At 39.0% G+C, this 18646-nt stretch overlaps 1 protein-coding gene across 4 annotated transcripts; it reads right to left on the reverse strand.

The window, feature by feature from the left end:
* Window positions 1-527: 527 nt before the first annotated feature.
* On the reverse strand, window positions 528-18263 carry ETNPPL (ethanolamine-phosphate phospho-lyase). 4 transcript variants are annotated; one of them, XM_036920922.2, is made up of 13 exons: window positions 18051-18263; window positions 15530-15648; window positions 15128-15287; window positions 13100-13174; window positions 10244-10334; window positions 9222-9338; window positions 7219-7301; window positions 6387-6612; window positions 5389-5543; window positions 4652-4741; window positions 4300-4430; window positions 3024-3091; window positions 528-1150 (listed from the first exon to the last, which is right to left on the reverse strand). In XM_036920922.2, exons 1-13 carry the CDS (start codon window positions 18104-18106, stop codon window positions 1079-1081), a joined length of 1443 nt encoding a protein of 480 aa, XP_036776817.2. In that variant the 5' UTR covers window positions 18107-18263; the 3' UTR covers window positions 528-1078. The 4 variants fall into 4 exon arrangements, with proteins under 4 accessions (XP_036776817.2, XP_036776818.2, XP_036776816.2 ...); XM_036920923.2 differs by having other exon boundaries at window positions 528-1161; XM_036920921.2 differs by having other exon boundaries at window positions 528-1849; window positions 18051-18260.
* Window positions 18264-18646: the final 383 nt, after the last annotated feature.

Here is an 18646-nt window from a genome sequence, read left to right on the forward strand (position 1 = left end):
ATTTGATTGTTTGAGCTTCCAACCATCTTGGTGTTAGATGTATCTTGGGACTCTATCTTGAGTCCCAGAGGATCCAAACTGATACAACCTCTATTTGGCATCACAGAAATGAGGCAGCTGCCAGGAACCTCACCCACAGGTTGTCTCTGTTGTGTTCAGAAAGGAGTCACTTGTTACTATATCTCTCCTTATAAAAACCTAACTTACAGGTAATGAAGAAGAGTGGATATACTGGAGAATAAAGTGTTTGTTTTCTATTATTTCATACTTGGAAAACTTATAACCCAGGTGCGGGTTTTCCCTTCCTCTCTCAGCATATAAACCAGCTCCAATAAGAGAAGGAGACAAGCACTTTCCAAGTGCGCCAGCGTGGGCTGCACACAGGAGGGCTCACCCGCACTGCCAAGGGGCTGATCAGCTCCTAAGTGTTTTCCTAGAAGCAAACCACAGAGACTTCTGTAGTCACCCTTCTTGCCACCTCCTGGAAGCCAACCTCTGCATTATCTAGGCAAGATCCACAGAGTCAGTTATACTTTTAGGAGCAAAAAGAATTTAATAATGAGACCTTGCCTTTTTATAGCATTTTAATTTATGACAAACTCAGAAAGGAAGCTTTTTGCAATTAACTTCCCTCCCAACATCCCTCTCAATTATCATAACATAGACATAGCCAAATTGTTTTCTTTTCCTTATGAACAAAAAACAAAACAAAAAGTTTAATAGCTGTTGGGAAGGCAATAAAGATAACCGGAAGTCAATACTGAAATTAAAATTTCTTCCAGTTCATATACTAGCCTCCAACTGGCACCTGCACGTAAGGAAGAGATTTTTGAGGTTGTAAGTTTCCTCATTCCCCTTTGTCAGTGTCTGGTTAGAAATGCACGTGTGTGTGTGCACTCCTGCTCTTGTGTGTGAGGGAGTGTGTGGAAGTGACAATAAACTTGATGAGAAGAGGAAGGTAATTGGTTGAAAGTTAATTTCTTATCGGACTTGTCGAGGTGTCACCACCTGAGAGACAGAGCTGAGGTCTGACTCGTGGCCACAGAGCTTTGGCTCCTGCCGCTGCTCAGCAACATCGTTATGAGTGTTTCTGGGTCTGCTCCTTGTCCCTCCCAGCCTCCAAAGCCTCAATCATGATTGATCTATTGCCCTGCCAGAAGTCTGAATTATTCATACACTTCTTAACATTTGCTATACATCATTTTTTTTCCAAACGGCTTTGTGTTTACCACCCCAATCCTAACATTCTCTGCAAAAGAAAAGTGAACACTTTTCTAGTAAAAATATTTTGTTTCACATCATCTTTTATTTTACTTTAGTCCATAAATAGATATAAATTAAATCATTAAAGAATGATTCATTCATGTTATAGGGCACTAAGTGTCCAAAGTTAAGGAACCTATTGTATTTACTCTCCCATTTCAAACATTAAAATGTGAGGCATAAAACTGCCAACTTAAAACTCAGTTTTGCATTAGCAGACTAAATGAAGTACTTTCAGAAATCTCCTATGGCACTAACAGGCTAGAGGCTGAGTGAATAATCTTGACATGGTTTGATTATCATCCGGCTCATTCTTATCACCCAGGGACCTATTTATTTGCACTTCTAATTGAACTGCAAATTCTACCTTTACAGGGTACAATACAGCTATTAACTGAAGACGTTTGAATTAATTTTCTATAACTAGACATTTATCTTGCTTTAAAATTCTGATCTCTCATGTCTTCAGCCTCTTACTGAGCAGTGCATGTCTATCTGTGCACAATCCATTTCTCTTTTGGCTGGGATTTTCTCTGGAGTCTGGGGTGCCGTCGCTGAACAGTTCTGAGTGGGCTTCATTGGGCATCTGTAAGACAGGCGAACAAACCGTAATGGAACCTCCACCTCAAACCGGTCCAGCTTCTGCATGCTGACGCAACAGGCCAATAGCAAACACAACCCAAGGGAGAACAGAAGAGAACAGAACAGAATACAACACAACACAACACAACACAATAATGCTGGCTGTTCCTCTCTAACCCTGACTGACATCTTCCATAGACATTTGAAATGTGATGTCAACATTAAATCTGGGACTCCAAGCCGAAACTTCAGAAATATGTACACTAACTTTGCTAACTGTAAAGTGGGATTTCCCATGGTGAGCTCCCTTTGTAAGCTCCTTTTCAATGCTTGCTGAGTTCTTAACAGCTAGGATTCTGTCCTAGACTTGAAAAGCTACTTGAAGAGCAGTTAAAAATTGATTTCTGTAATTGGTTGTGTTGTACCAAGAGACAGAAGCAGTCCTGTTAGCAAATCATTTGCTATCATTCAAAGGGCCTAATGTTTTTCAATCAGGAGAAGGACTTAGTTGACTGCACTGGACATGTGGGAGGCACTGAGTGTTCCTTTATGCAACCCAGTCATAAACAAATAACAAATTATGCAACAAAGCCTCTCAAGTTTTTTTGCCCTTTGTTTCCCTGGGCTCAAGGAGCTCTTTCTCACACCCTGGGCAGCTCGGAGAGAGAACAGAAAGGCCCTCTGCTGGAAGCACATCAAATGCAGAAACTAGGCCACTGGGTGCCGGACAGTTCCCAGGCCCTGGCTGCCATTCAAAGTTTATACGTGGTTCACTTCAGGACCAAACTGGCATTTTGGAGCCACACTGCTAATGCTTCTGCTAATTTTAAGGGGTGGTGTGTGGGAATCCAAGGCAGTGTCAGGTGGCCTCAGACAAAGAGGAAGGACATTTATTTTCATCTCTATATATTTTGAAGGTCCTCTTTGCAGATCTAAGGGTTTTTTGGGGTCTGGGCATGATCCTGTAAGAATGGGTCTTTGGCTTTATTCCTTTCAAACAGTGTGACAATTGACTTGAAATTTAATTGTGCACTCAAAATTGCAACAATCAGTCAACCCTAGCAAAGGCAGATTTTATTCTAGAGGTCATTGTACAATTTTTAAAAAATTTGCAATACTTTTTCTTGAACTCCCAAAGCTCTAAACTTTTTCCCAAAAGTAAAGTATCAGACTCTTACCTTTGTTCTGCATGGAGTATTCTCAGAAATCGCACTCTCATTTTGAGCTCCAATGACTTCTTCTAAAACTGAAGACACAATGAAGAAGACAGAATAACATAAAAATCTTAAAAACAATACCACACACACAACTTTCTGGCATCTGTAGTAATACCCTTAATGAAGAATAAAGAAGTAAACGTAATGTGTTTCAAAAGTGCTGCTATTAAACTTGCTGTTTTTAAACTTTTATTGTAGCCTTTCATTATTATCATTTACAAGTGGTACTGAGCCTGTGTTAGCTATGCCTTGGTCACTTTATTCAAAGGAAATCTTCAGCCCACCATTAACAATGCTCAAGTGCTGACCTGGCTTTTAGGTAATAGTGACAGATTTGCCCCAACCTATACTTTCTTCCACCTGGCCCTTCAAGGGGACCAGAGCAAGTACAGGTGTGTGAGGAATGCTTGCCAGGTTTAGGTGTGAACATACTCTTGGTCCAAAGATGGTGACCATATTACAAATAATTTGGAAATTCAAGTTTCCAAACATTAATTATCTGTTTTGTATGCTACCCTGCTCTACATTCTGGTTTATCTGCCTTATCCTAACAGAAGACTGAGAAGGGAGCAGAGAGGTTGAATTCTAAAAATATAACTGAAACAACCACAAAAATGATGTAACATTTGACAGTGTTTTATGTTTTCCAATGTGGTTTTACACCGTTGTTTCCTCTTTAATCTCAATTTATGCTCATAATGGAAAAGCACATTAACCCAGTTATATAACACAGGCAAATAAAGGTAAATTATGGCTATAATTCTGAATGACAAACAAAGGTCTTCAAAAATTAAACTGTAATATGTGAAATACACATAAAGTCAAATGATATAACATATAGCAAATAATTGTTAACCTATAGCCTATAATTTTTATTAAGAATGTTTCATGTATTTTCATGGGACAATGCAGAAATATTAGAGTAAGCATTGGTGGTGCATGGTCCAAGGCAGACATGCAGTTTTTTTAAAAAGTGAAAATAAATAACAAAAATAAAACCATGTGTCATTTCAGTAAAAACTTAGATTTGGAGTTGTATGAGTACAAACAGAAAATTTCAATTTAAGAGTTCATGTAGTTGCCATTTTCCAGCTATATTTTCCTAGTTCTAGCTACCAAGTTACATATTCATTTCCACTGCCCTTCACTTCTGTCATCAGTAACAAGGTGCACAGTTGTGTATGATGGTAGGGGATGGCAGAGAGCAGGGAGGCATCTTAACAATCTGGGGACAGACCTGTTAGAATCCCATCAAGTCGGTCCACCATAAACTTTGCATCTTCTTCAGTGAAGCACATAGGTGGTTTTATTTTAAGCACATTTCTGTGAGGTCCATCGGCACTGAGAAGTACTCTTTTCTCTTTCATCCTAATTAGCGCAGAAAATACATGTGAGTACAAATGACAACTAAGATCATTCGAGAATGATGGGAATGTAGAGCAGTGTAGTATTCGCAAGAAGCCCACATTTATAAACTGCACGTGTCTCAAACTTCCCTTATTTGGAGGGGTTGGAGGAAGTAAAAAAGCTTTCAAGAGGGTGAGCATTTTTCAAGACAAGACATCAAACAGGTGTGGGGGCACGATTACTGGTAGATGATGTGTTGAGCTTCGGTTGTGGCAGGGGTTCTCTTCTGATGGTCCTTCACCAAGTCAATGCCGATAAAAAGGCCAACACCCCTGAGGGAGGGAGATGGAGAAAGAAAATTTGGTACACACTGTTTGAAGCATTGTCATAGAAAGCTGACACTGTCCCCAAACTTCAGTTTAATTTGAAGCTGAGTGTGATTCCCTTTGAGGGTAATTGTTATTGATTCTAACTAATCCAAGATTCCAACATACATACTAGCATCCAGAGCTCTTGCTAGTTTTTGTAATCTGGTATTTTTTATTTAATTATAAAAGAAAAAGGCTTAAATACAACCTTCTCATGCTCTTCAGTTATGCAGGACATTAATGATGATAAATGTTTGATGTTTATATATAGCTACAAAAAAATCAAGTGTCCAGGTTGTCATAATTTTTAATAGATCATTCAGAGTTACTTTAAGTTCCTTCTTTTCATCTTTAGGTGCTGAAATTATTCCAGCTTTATTTATTTATTTTTTAGGTATAAAAGTCAGGAAAGATACACATAAGAAGTTAACAGGGGTGATGGATATCTGGCTTCTGGGTTAAGAATGAGTTTTGTTCTTTATGTTTTTCAGTGTTTTCTAGATTTAGTTTTATGTAATTTATTTTAAATTTATAAGATCAAATATAAGCTATTTTCCTTTGGAAAAATGAAAATGAAAGCTATCTCTATGACACCTTCATGATAAACATACCTGATATCTCCTATCAAAGTATGTTTCATCTTCTGCTCATTCAGTAACTCTGTAAGATAATTTCCTACTCTTGTGGCATTTCCTTGAAGGTCTTCATTTTCAATTACATCCAGGACAGCCAAACCAACAGCAGAAGACACTGGATTTCCTCCATACTACAGCAGAAAGATCAATGAAAAAACGTTAATAGTTGAATTAGTGGCCTTGCTTCAACTATGAGAAATTTGACTCATACATAAGCAAGTAAAGATATAACTTCAATAAAAGATTCTCTTGTTATATTAGCATTTTAGATTTAGAATATAGCCAGATTCTATTCATTTAGGATTGAGAGAAAACTCATTTCAATTATATTCTCCATGCCATATAACTGGTATGAAGGACTATCAGGCAACTTATTAGTTCATCTAATCAAAAAACAGACATTGTGTTTGGGAATTAAGGATTTCCAAGTGTGGTTCAGAAATATGGATTTCTGCCCTTGAACGGTTTTGTGAAAACAGCTAAACAATGACATTATCTCCAATCAGTTCATGTCCTTAGATTTGAATCTTACTATTAGCTGTTAAGAAGTCCATTATACATACTTCACAAGCCATAATAATTTTTCCACACTTAAGGCTTAGGATTTTGGGGGGTAAAACCAATGAAACAACATTTCCCAAAAGTATAAATTTAGTATTTCCTATGACAGGAACATTTATAGTACTCTGAGTCATCTAAACACTTCAGAAGTGTTTGGGGAATTTAAGTGTGATGCAAAACAAAGCAGGTCATATTATCTGTTAATGAAATAGCTTAACCTCTAGAGTTTAGCTGGGCAGCCATTTATCACTGGAACAATTAATAAGGACATTTTAACATGAGAAAAGACCCTTAAGGGGAAATACAAGGAGAATAATGCCAGATAGAATGAAATATAGTTAGATCAAAGTTTGGCTAGGCTGGGTAACTGGCAATACTGAGCTTTATTCTGTACTACATTGGCCAAAACTTACTGTATTGAAATACTCCATCCCAGAGCTGCTGAAGGCTTCTGCTATTTCTTGGGTTGTTACCACACACGCCATTGGGTGGCCATTGCCCATTGGTTTTCCCATTGTGACGATATCCGGAACAAAGTCCTCACCGTGCATTTGGAAGCTCCAGAAATGTTTCCCAACTCGGCCAAAGCCTACCTGAACTTCATCAGCTATAAACACACCCCCTGCTCTGTGTACATATCTGAAAAGCAAAAGGGCAGATCTAATGTTTTCAGGTCACTGAAGAGTTCCCAAACCCACCCACAAGATACAGATTATAGAGAACTTAAACAAATATTGTTAACCTGAAGTTTGTAATATTTGTTAAAAACATTTCAGTGCTCAAATCCCCAGTGGCATCTTTGTGATGTTACTGACTTTGTAATCTAAACACATACTTCTAGATTAGACATACTGTACATTATTCATGTTTGTGCTGCTTAAAGTAAGCTGTACTTAAAGTATTTTAAGTGGGAAGAGTAAGAAGTGAATAAGAAGTAGTGTTTAGGAGGGTTAGTCTTCAAATTTTTAATAATTGGTAAGGCTTGGGCACCAGCCAATCAGTGAGGATGCCAGGCTGCAGACTGGAGCAGAGAGCTGAGGTGCCCCTGCTGGACCATGTGCAAACCCTTTATTTGCTGGGTCTTGGGAAGGTGGAGTAGTTCTAGGAGTCCTGAGGTGACAGGCACTACCAAGTGGCTATTTATCAGCTAGTCTGGAAGTACTTCGCTATTTTAGCAACCAGTATGGCCCTACAATCGTCACAGTGCCTGAAATATGACCCAGGATGCCCAAGTCAAGTACATACTCTGCCACTTTCTGGAAGTAGCCTGCTGGAGGAATTATTTGTCCGCCACAACTCTGCATGGATTCAGCAATAAAGGCAGCAATCTATACAAGAAAAGATGGGGTCAAAGTCCATTAGGGCCCCTCAAACTCCCTAAAAGAGAGGACTTCTTATAGAGTGGGTTGTTTAACAAATGATTAGGAATGGATGTGTGGCAAATGACAAATAGGTCATTTGATTTAAAAGAAAAGAAAAGCTGTCTATGCTCGAAAAGCACCTGATCTGAAGCATTCATTTCTGAGTTTCTAAAGTACCAGTGAACCCACCACGAGAAATGGAAGAGCGGGTGCCTCCTGTTTCTCCATGATTCATTTAAATGCTGTGTCTTCATTAGAACCAACTAGATAAGACCAGTAGCTTGATTGCTTGATCAGTCTTTGATAAGACTAAAAAATCACCCAGGTTCTAAACACATTACTGGGTGTCTGTTTCCTCAGGCTGGTGAAACAGGACAGCCTAGCCTCAAATTTGCACTAAGAAATGGGAGAGTAACTTGTGTCCACACACTTTAACTACTTTGCTGTATTTCTTTGAACTAGGCTTAACTCAAAGGAATTAGTTCAGCATTGGAACTACAGAGGAAGTGTTCTGGAGTATAGGAAAGGAGAAGTAGAAAATAAATAACACTGATTTAGGAAGAGAAAGCACAGAAATAGTATGAGATACAAAGGCAAGAGAACGAAGGTTCTAGCCCAGATCAGCTCTTAGTAATTGTATCACTTTGACTTAAGTTCTCCACTTTTAAACACTTTGTCTATTAGCTATAAAGTAAGGCCATTAGACTCAAGAGATTTCTCTTCTAAAATTCCATGACTTTGTTAGCACATCTAATATTCTGAAGAATCCAACTCACAGAGTTCATGGCCTTCAGCACTGTCATCAAGACAGCATCAATTCAATCAGCACTGAATGCTAATGTCCTCAAAAAATTATCCAAGCCTTTTTAGCAGCAAAAAGATGATATGGTCTTGGTAATGTAAACTTTGTTTCCCCAGAGGAATTATTATGGTTCGTGAAAAGAATATTGGCTACATCTGAAAAGGAAAAGAGTATGAAGCTCCCCACAGCAGGTAGGTAGAGCATAGGTCCAACTGCACAGATATCATTTCAGAAGATATGACAAATGAATGGAATGGGAAGAAAAGGAAGAAACTCTTCAGAAATGCAGAAATGCAAATGACTTTCCAGTCATTAAGATAAAAATATCTGAATTGGAAAAAAAGGAAATGCTTTATTTTCATCTCAGTTAAGATTTTTTTTTATAGCCATGTCAATGCCATAAGCTAGTTTGAAGGCAAAGCATGTGTCAAATCACATTAAAGCTCCACCTGAGTAACCACCCAGTGGGTGAGAATTTAATGTTAAGCTAAAGACAGTAGGGTGAAGACTGAGAAACCGGAAATCCTTTTCCTGCTCTGGAGGATCTGGTTCTGCCTTAGGAGTCTGGGTCCAGATTGGGAGAACAGTTTTTTGCCTTGGACTACCCAGGCTCTGCAGCTTTAGGAAAGTTGAACCAGTTCAAGGGAAGCCCCAGGGCACTCTGGGCCTGGGAGTCTGCACTGGTCGTGAGGCCCCAGGGCCACTCCATGCCACCCCTTCCTTTCCCTTCCCATGCACTGGCCCTTTGTGCTACTCTCTGTTGGAATAGTCTGTTCGTGGGCTAGCACCTTCCTCAATCCACCCCCACCTCCACCCCTTTGGACCAAAGACTATGTTCCACTGGGAAGGTCAAAATTAGGCCCTTTCCACCAGTTCTGGAAAGGGCATGGTGATTTCATTTCCAGGATAAATAAAAAGAGATAGTCTTAGAAGCATGACTATGATAATGAATTTTTGAAATATGAACCAAGTGGAAATGTAACCAGAAAAGAATGTAATCGTTTTCCACCTCTCCAGTGTATCACAATGATTTCAATCCATTTTAGAAAAGGTGTTAAAATATTTCCAAAGCTGTAAATACAAACCTTCCTTCCACTGCTATGAGCTTCTTCAATAATTTTCTTCACCTCATCTGCATAAGCACCAGCTGGGTCCGCATGGTCTTCTCTGTATTTTCCTCTATAAATATCTGGATTTGGTGCCTGAAAACAGCAAATAATACAGTGTCTCATGGATTTGACTCCTGAACAAATGAACTTAAAAAAAAGGCATTTCTTCATAAGAGCATATTAGAAAGGCGAGCATGTGGATTTAAGTGACTAAGTTCTTTTGTTCTTTTCCTTAACATTTCTGAATTCTGTGAGAACTGGAATCTCAGCATTGTGAACAGGACTTGGATTCCCTACTAGACCCTTGTAAGTCAAGACTGCCTCCCTATTCATATAAGGGGCAAATTCAGATCAACACATGTGATTATATTATTTGAAAGTTTCACTGAATGGAAACTGTATTAACTATTGGATACTAAAAAAACCAACTTGACAACTGTATAGTAAATTGCAATCACTTAGGAAACGAGCACTTTAGCACTGATTCCAGATCTTAAAAATGTGAAGGAAGGTATTAATGATTCTCTTTAAAAAGTCTACTAATCCCTAATTAAACCAAATGAGTTTTACTGTTTCTGCAGCTTGATTGGTTTTATTTTCTTTATTCACTATTTATTTCACCCAGTAAATCTGTAAATTAATTTAGCATAAAGCAATTTAATTTTAAGACAATAACTCTGAATTTCTGATTCAACTCTGAATTTCCAGATAACATCAGTGATGGGAAAAGCAGTTGAAGTTCGTGGGGCAAGAAAAATAAAATGAGAACTGTGAATGATATCTATCAAACCACTATACTAACTTGTCCATTGTGATAGTCATTAATGGATTTTAAACCACACCCTCTCATTGAGCTCTCTGACTTTATTAAACCATATAACTGTTCTAGGTCTTAGTTTCTTCTTGATGGTTTCATTTCAATGAACAGGTTAGACTGGATTATCATTAGGCATTCTTCCAAAATCTACATTGTGGTTCTTGGATTCTAAGATACTTACCACATGCACAAATTCTTTCTTGACATCTTTGCCCTTTCGAAATTTATATGGACTGATCTCAATTAAAGATGACAGGTGACCATGGTAAGCACTGAGAAGAAAAAGAACAGTAACCAAAAACACTCAAAGAAGTATGCTTTTCTGGTACATGAAACATAGCATTGTGTATCATCCAGGGAGAATCTCGACATTGGTGCCAGATTTAACTGTATGGGATCTAATTTTTCTTGGCAAGACTAGCCATTTAATTTGTCCAGTTCTGATTCATGTAACAAAACACATAGAAAGCCAAGTATGTATCCTCACAGAACATTTTTTTTTAGCAGGACAAAAAAACCCCTAACTTCATTGGATTATATTAGATCTGCTAAATCAGGTTGTCAAAAAGCACAGAATTATTTTCTATAGCTTCATAAAAAAGTGATGCGCATTTATTCTTTGAATGTATTTGACAGTTAAATCCTACTAAATTTTATAAACAACGTTATATCATAAAATGGGCTGTGTTTATGTTCAGGATGGTCTCTAAGGGGTATCCAATCGCATGTATTCGGCAAATACAAGTTGGTATAGAACAGGAGGTCTCTTCAAGAAGAACTAAGAATAGAGGTGATCAAGTGGCTATGAAATTCCATTTTCTCACTTTAAATACAGGTGGCTATGATGTTCCCTTTTCTGTTCCTTGAGCAGACATATAATTAGGAGATCTGGAAAAGAAATTATAAAAGGACCATGAATAGGAAAAGCAGAGGGAGGACTTCCCCTACCATAGATTGAAAGATGCTACAAAGCCATAGTAATAAAACTTATGTAGTATTTGGATAAGAACAAAGAGATGACTGGGACAGAAGGTGAGTTTAGAGACACATCCATACATAAACAATAACACAGTACATTCCAGGTGGATTCAATATGAGTAATTATAAAGGTAGTAGAAGAAAATGAAGAAGAACATTTTCATGATCTGGCAGGTAGGATGGCTGTTGGGGAAAAGATATTAACAAAACTTAGATAACACAAACCATAAGCTGAAAATTTTACTTATTTGATTTGATCAAAATTAGAGATTTCTGTTGAAGGATAGATACCATGGACAAAGTCAAAAGATAGATGACACATTAGGAAATGATATTGAAATGTCTCCAACTATAGAGATTAATGTCTAAAATGGTGGTTCTCAACTCTGCCTGCATATTACGATTACTTGGGAAACTTAAAAATATACACTGTTTCCTAAACTTCACCTCCAGAGATTCTTTTTTATTGGTGTGGGGTGGGGCTAGGGAATTGGCATTAAAAAAAATTTCCCCAGGTATTTCTAAAACACAGTCAAGGTTAAGATCCTCTGATCTAGGCTATACAAACCACCATAAACCAACAAGAAAAGGATGAGAATTCCAATACTAAAATGGGCAAAAAGTATGGACAGGTAATTCTCAGAAGAGAATTCATGAATGTGTAATAAGTATATGAAGATATACTGAAACTCATGATTAGAAAATTAAATTGCAAATTAAAATTAAATAATTGCAAGTTAAAACAACATAGATATCATTTTATACCTATTAGACTGGCAGAAATTAGGGAAAAAATGAGAAAGCAAGATATTGTTAGGTTTTGGTGAGAATATGGGAAAATGGGCAATTTTATGCACTGTGTGGAGTGTTGCAACCACTCTGGAGACTGATCTGGAGGTGGTCAAATTAACAATGTTCATAGTACCCCTGTGGCCTAGCAATCCTGTTTCTGGGTGTTTATCCCGAAGAAGTCCTCAGGAAGGTCTATAACAGCACATGTGCAAGAATGTTCATTGCAGCTCTATTGTGGTAGCTGGGAGCAAAGGGTGGCCGCTGCATCCATCACAGAGGCATGACATTCAGTACTTTGAGCTGCTCTGTTCCCCGTGGCAGCTGCCCCTCACAGGCAGCTCCTGAGCACTTGAAATGCAGCAAGCCTGAATTGAGATGTGCTGTACATGTAAGACACATATGGGATTCTGAAGACTTAATACAAAAAGAGAAAAGAAAATTCTCAGTATCTTTTATGTTGATTATATGTTGAAATGATGCTATTTTGGATATAATTGTTACTAGAAAATTTTAAATTCCTTAATGTGGCTCATATTATATTCCTATAGGACAACACTTAATTAGAAGAATAGATGTAAATCCAGTAATATAGTCTTGAAATATTGCTGAGGGAAGAAAAACAGAAATGAGGTACATGCTCAGTTCAGTCCTGTGCCTGAGATTGGCGGAGTGGAGAGGTACACAGAACATTTAAGAAAAAAATCTCCTTAGTGAAGGTAATACTTGTCAGAGTTCTTATTTAAAATGTAATAAAAATTCATGTTTGGGAGCTAAGATTAATAGTGATTGTTAATAGTCACACACCAATGAGGAAATACTATCTTTTACTTGGGTGCTTGCTTTCTTTAAAATTTGATCTAAATTGTATCTTGTACATTAGTTACATTGGGTAATTACAACAGTGACATGAATGCTTGGATGTTTAAGAAATTAATTGTATTTTTATTTTTAAAAATATTTAGTTACTTACACATTGTAGTGGCTCAATAAATAGTTAATGTATGAAAAGCAGGCCCTGATTCATGTAAAACCCATGAGGCCATGACCACAGCCCCCAACAGGCCCTCCCCTGTTTGCAGGTACTTAGAAGAATTAAGTACCCTCCAGACCTTATCTGACCTTGATCCCTTAAAACATAATAAAGATCATTGTGCCACACACTCTCCCTCCTCCATATGTGCTTATGGTTTTAGTATGGATAGGATCAGTACAATTTCATCTCTAAAGGAGCTCCTGCTTAGAAGTCTTGCAGAAGTCCAAGACTTACTGGTCAAGAGTGATCACGTCTTGGTGGCCTCTGAACTGCCGAGCCAGGCGTAAAGCTAAGTCATTGGCTTCAGATCTATGAAGATACAATAGAAGAGTCAACATGACGTAAGTGCCTCTGAAAATATTTTCAAATGTTCATCACAAAAGTTTTTTAAGATTCTAGTTATTCAGACATTTATAAAGAAATAAGCTGAATTCCTCTCTCATCCTTTCAGTCTTGCCCACTGAGCAATCTCACTTCATCCTTCTAATACATGTTCCCCAAACATCTTCAGTGAAGAATGAGATATACAGAGGAAACCCTATACAAATTAGGGATGAGCTGCTCATTTCACACTTCTCTCCAGCTGAGCCACTTCAGTAGGTGACAAACGCTGAGGATGCTAGGAAGCCTGCAGGAAGGCTGATCTCAATGGAGGAATGGGGGTGTGACAAGGACCCATTAACTTGGCTATTAAATGATGTTGTACTGACCTGGTATTTGATTAGTTCCTTATTTATAAAGTGAATATCATAATTTTTCTATCTCATTTAGGGAGTCTAAACATACCACTCAAACACAGAGGAAGAAAATAATCATTTGTGAAATGTTTACTATCCACCAGACATCATATTGAGTGATTTGCTTGCATTTATGATCATAGCTACTCTGCCAACCAAGTATTGCCAACTACTTTTTATAGATGAGGTAACAACCTCAGAGAGGTTAAACAACCAGAGTAAGTTCTCACAGCTAATAAGAGGTAGAGCCAGCATTCAGACTGGAGCCTGTTTGACTCCACGATTATTCTTTGTCCTCCAGTCTTTGGTGGCAGTGCTCTTTAGGACTGATCCTTCTTTGGCAATGTAGGATTATTTAGAAGTAAAAATCCAATACTATATTTAATTTTTTGGAGGCAAGAATGCTTGATAACACATTAGATCCTAAAATATTAGGATTAATTCTTTACAAAGAAAAAGAGAACCATCTTCTGGTTATAGATTTGGTTTTAAAATATCTCTTTGAAAAGAGAAAAGTGAATCAAAGAATCATATAATGGAACATTTATGTTATAGAATTTCTAGTAGTTTTAATACATATACATATATGTATCATTTTTAAAATATGAGTTTATGCTGGCTGCACAGCTTTCCTCCTAACATAACATAGCACTTTGAGCTTTCTACATGTCATTAAGCAGGCATTTTCAAAAACATACTTTTTAATGTCTTCATAATATTCCACAAAACAGATACATAATAATTTGAATTCACAGAATTTAAAAGTTGGAACATATCTTTTTTTTTTTTTTTTTAGGAGAGCCCGGGAGACTTTTATTGAGAGATACAGTGAGAGAACAGACAGAGCTCCTGGCATGAGCCAGGAGGGGACAAGAGAGCCCCGGAACATATCTATTTACTTGAATTTACTCCTTCTTTCTTTCTGTTTGTATTGGGGAAATATGCTTGATTGCCTAAGAAAACAAATCAGTAACAAATCTTAACAAAAGTTGGAGCTCTTTTGGTAGTTCTTCCCTTGCTAAAATACCTCACTCCTGCTTTGAAAGAACTATCTAGGATGATCAATTCTTTAGCTACTTACTGTACTACCTGAAGAGATGAGTGTCATTTGACTAGTTAGATTTTTCTCACATGAACACCAGATTTGAATATTTTTTACCATGGTTATGATCCAAGTACCTATCCTCTAGGGATACTTAATGGTATACTTTCCCGGTCTTTTACCAAGAAAGCCGTGGCAATAATAAGTTGAGTGGCATGCACATGTTGATCATCAGATTATTGTTATGGGCTCTGTTAAAAGCCCTGGAACATGCTGTCCCACGTTCTATCTACAATCCGCTCACAGAGTAGAGCAGAAAAACAGTCAAGTCCCCAGTGTGTGGTTACTTAGTAAAAAGGCAAAAATCTCAAAAAACCTATTCACCATCTGTGCTCCATCACGAATCAAAAAGAAAGGTATGTGTGAGAGAGTAAACAAAGAGATTGGTGGGAACGGGGGTGGGTGGGGAAACTTGAAACATACCCTGAATTTGTAAAATAGCAAACAGACAGTTTCTCCGGCAGGGTTGCTGAAAGGCGCTTGGCATACTCAACAATGTTGTCATGCAGGAATCGAGAATTTGTATTGAGCAGTTCCATCTGTTTCAGGGCAGCTTTGACCACTTCTGGGTGACAGTGTCCCACTGAAAGTTAGAAAACACAAACCCCTGAAATGAGCTACAGTTTGAAATGCCTGGAAAGTGAGGGGGATCCTGAAGCAAGCAAAAAAATAGATGAGCTTCTTTCTCTCCCACATTTTGCTGTGATTACTGCCCCCATTCAGCCAAGGACTCACAGCCACTGCAATTCCTGGGATAAATATTAATGGTGCCAAGTCTCACTCTTGCCTAAATGCATCCTTCAAGAAGCAACAAAGAACATTTACCATGGGCAACATTGTTGATGCAGTCCAAGTACTGTGCACCTTGCTCGTCAAACATGTACTGCCGGTGGGCTCGCACTATTTTGATGGGATCCGCAGCAAAGAAAACTTTGCATGAGGGCCTAGAAATAATGAAAGGAAACACTTTGGTCTGGTAGGACTGATCTGTATTTTTGCTTCTCAATGAAGGTCATGATCAGTGGAAAATTACAACTGCATAAAGGAAAGGGAAAGCACAGCATACTTTTTTTTTTCATTTCATATTAGACTGGAAACTTTTACCTTAATCCCGTATTTGTGACACTGCTCACATTTCTTATGCTTGTTATCCTAAATTTGCCATGATTTGACTACTTAGAAGCACTTCGGTTAACTGCTCTGATGGCTCTAATTACACAAACCAATGACTAATTTTCCTTTGGTAAATTCTGTTCAGGGGACCCCCTGACCCATTTTGGGGGGCTTACTATGTGTCAGGAGCTGACAGTATTCCAAGTATTATTTCATTTAATACTCCCAATAATCACATAAAGGGGTTATTAACATTTTTACTTTTATAGAGAGGAAACTGAGGCACAGACAAGATTAGGAAACATTCAAGATTACATAGCCAGTAAGAGAGAAAACCAGAATTTGAAAGTAGATTGTCTTATACCATGTCCCAAGATAGTGCTTGCTTTCTCTCTCCTCTCTCTCTCTCTCTCTCCTTCTAATCTAAGTTATAAAGAAATGAATAGCACTGAAAGCTGAATACAAATAACCTAATGTTAAATATTGTGAAGATTTTTATAGTTCATTTCCATGTCTGGTCAGTGGTACCTGTTCTGAATCAAATGGATTTTCTCCTCTTAAATAATGAAATCTAATTCTTCCTAACAATTAACCCCACTCTTTTGAGCATAATAAAAAGTCATTCATGTTTTTGGTTGTTTGGATGAACATCTGGAGTATAAATTTTAGCAGCAAAGTAACATCAACAAAAGCTTTTGATCTTGGCTATATGGACATTTAGAAATTAAAGCTGCATATATCATTTTTATTTTGATTATTTTGCATGCACAAAAATGCCATACACATTGGAGTTAGTTTAGAGGGTAATTAAATACCTATTTATTAAATGGATATGCAGCTGTTTAGGAAGTATGTTGATTATTGTGAACAATCTTAAATTTTAAAATTGCCTAAAATTAAGAAACACCCCCTAAAATGATGAGCAAGCTCAGCTTTAACGTATACCTATGAGTTAAAATCCAGAGAAAACTTTTGTTGCAAGCGTGGGCTGAAAACTGCAGACTTCACCTTGCCTCCTTTCTACCTGACCACTCAGACTTCAGGTAAAATTATTATTCCAGTCAATGGCTACACTCCTCCTTGTACAGAATTTGTTCTGCTCACATCAGAAATTATTAGGTTTTCATTGGAGTCTAACCACATAGGATCGAAAATTAACAGAGAGGAGTGGTGATTAGACAAAAGTAAGGGAGAGGTCAGGCAATGAGGAAGGAATCTGAGCATTCTGACTATGTTACACGCGGCTGGACAGATATCTGACTATCTTAAACCATCTAGAAACCTACCAGGTTGAGATCAGATCAGTATGAGAGGCTGCCCAGCATTTCTTACAAGAGGATACTGGCTCTTTTCTTTCCTGTGTCCCCCAGTCCTTTCTCACACCTACCCACTTGAGAGCTTATTAATTACACGTAAGGCAGGTTTTTGATTTTAGTGGCAAGGGATCACCAGTGGCTACAATCATCATTCATATTTACATGTACCTTTTTAAAAACGTACTCACATTTATTAATCTCACTCACGCGCTCCTGTGAAGCATGTTTTTCAAACTTTCATAGAAGAAAAAATTAAATTTGACAGAGGTCACGCAGGTAACATGACAGCCCGCTAGGACCAGAGGCCAGGTCTGATTTACCGTTCAATCCTGTACTCTCACCAGGGTGTGACCAAGTCGTTTAGAACAGGCGCAAAACAAAAGTAGATAAGAGGGACTACTGCCTTGTGTAATTGCAGTGAGGGCACAGTTTGACAGACCAGGATAGGTAAGAAGTATTTTAGTCTTAAGAAAGAGGTTCCAACGTTTTTTTTTTTTCCACTCCTGGATTAACCCTTTACCTCTTAAGCAAACATGCACGAAGAGGAAGCTCACTTAAACAAAAGTTGTCAGTATCAGTTTGTTTTCAAAAATTGCCATCATCAAAAATACTTCTGCGTTCATAGTTTTGAAAGACTTTTGCGTCGCTGGGCGTGGCGAAGAGCGACACGCCTCCCTGCCGGCGCCCACCCTCGGTGGGTGTTTACTCCTCGGGCTGGTCGCCCTCCTGACCGGCAGCCGCCTGTCGTCGGCGGGCGGCGGAGCGCGGGGAGCCCCGGGAGCCGGCTGGGCGGCGGCGGCGCGTCCTGCCCGCGGCAGCCGCCCTCGCGGAGCCCCGGCGCGCCGCGCTCTGGGACCCCGCCCCGCGCTCGCCGTCTCCCCGTCTCTGCGCCTTCCCTCGGGGCAGGGAGCCCTTACCCGATGTGCCTGCTCCTCAGCGCCAGGGTGTCTTGCTTGCTGTACAGCTCGCACATGGTGCCGGGCTGCGGCGCTCCCAGGGGCTCCGCTCTCGGTCTGCGCGCTCCTCGCGAGCCCGCCGGCGGCCTCCGTGCTGGGCCTTTCCTCCTGTGATCTCTCGTTGGGTTTCCTTGCCCTGGGCGTCGCTCATGGCATCAACTATCTAGAGTCATCTCCTTTTTAAGTCTTGCCCTGCCTTTGCCCTTTGCCAAGCCCCACCCTCCTCCCTCCTCCTCGGCCTGGTGCCTCCTTGGCAAGTCACTGGACTAGCCACTCGTTCGCCACCTACCTCTGCCCCCAATCTAACTGGCTCCGCTCCTGCCCTGCTGATGCCAGCTTCCCCTCCCCGTCCCTGCTGCTTCTTCTAATCCGCCTTTAATTTCCTAATTGCGCCTTCCTTTTTTTGTGATTTCTTTCCTTCCCATTTTCTTGTTTCATTTTTACTGTATGCCCCTATTTTCTTGTAAACATTCAAAGACAGGTGCTCTCTGGAGATACCAAGGTTACAGTTGTCTTCATTCTCACATTGAGAGTATTCCAATGCCATAATCTGTGGC

Source organism: Manis pentadactyla, chromosome 5, assembly GCF_030020395.1.
Source record: "Manis pentadactyla isolate mManPen7 chromosome 5, mManPen7.hap1, whole genome shotgun sequence".
Taxonomy (NCBI): Eukaryota; Metazoa; Chordata; class Mammalia; order Pholidota; family Manidae; genus Manis; species Manis pentadactyla.

Excerpts from the sequence above, each read along its gene's own strand:
- ETNPPL (XM_036920921.2), bottom strand. The coding sequence starts at position 18,106 with ATGTGCGAGCTGTACAGCAAGCAAGACACCCTGGCGCTGAGGAGCAGG. Across the intron at positions 4,742-5,388 it reads ACTTTGATAGGAGATATCAG|GGGTGTTGGCCTTTTTATCG; the intron begins GTATGTTTATCA and ends TCCCTCCCTCAG. Across the intron at positions 3,092-4,299 it reads ACTTGATGGGATTCTAACAG|TTTTAGAAGAAGTCATTGGA; the intron begins GTCTGTCCCCAG and ends TTGTGTCTTCAG.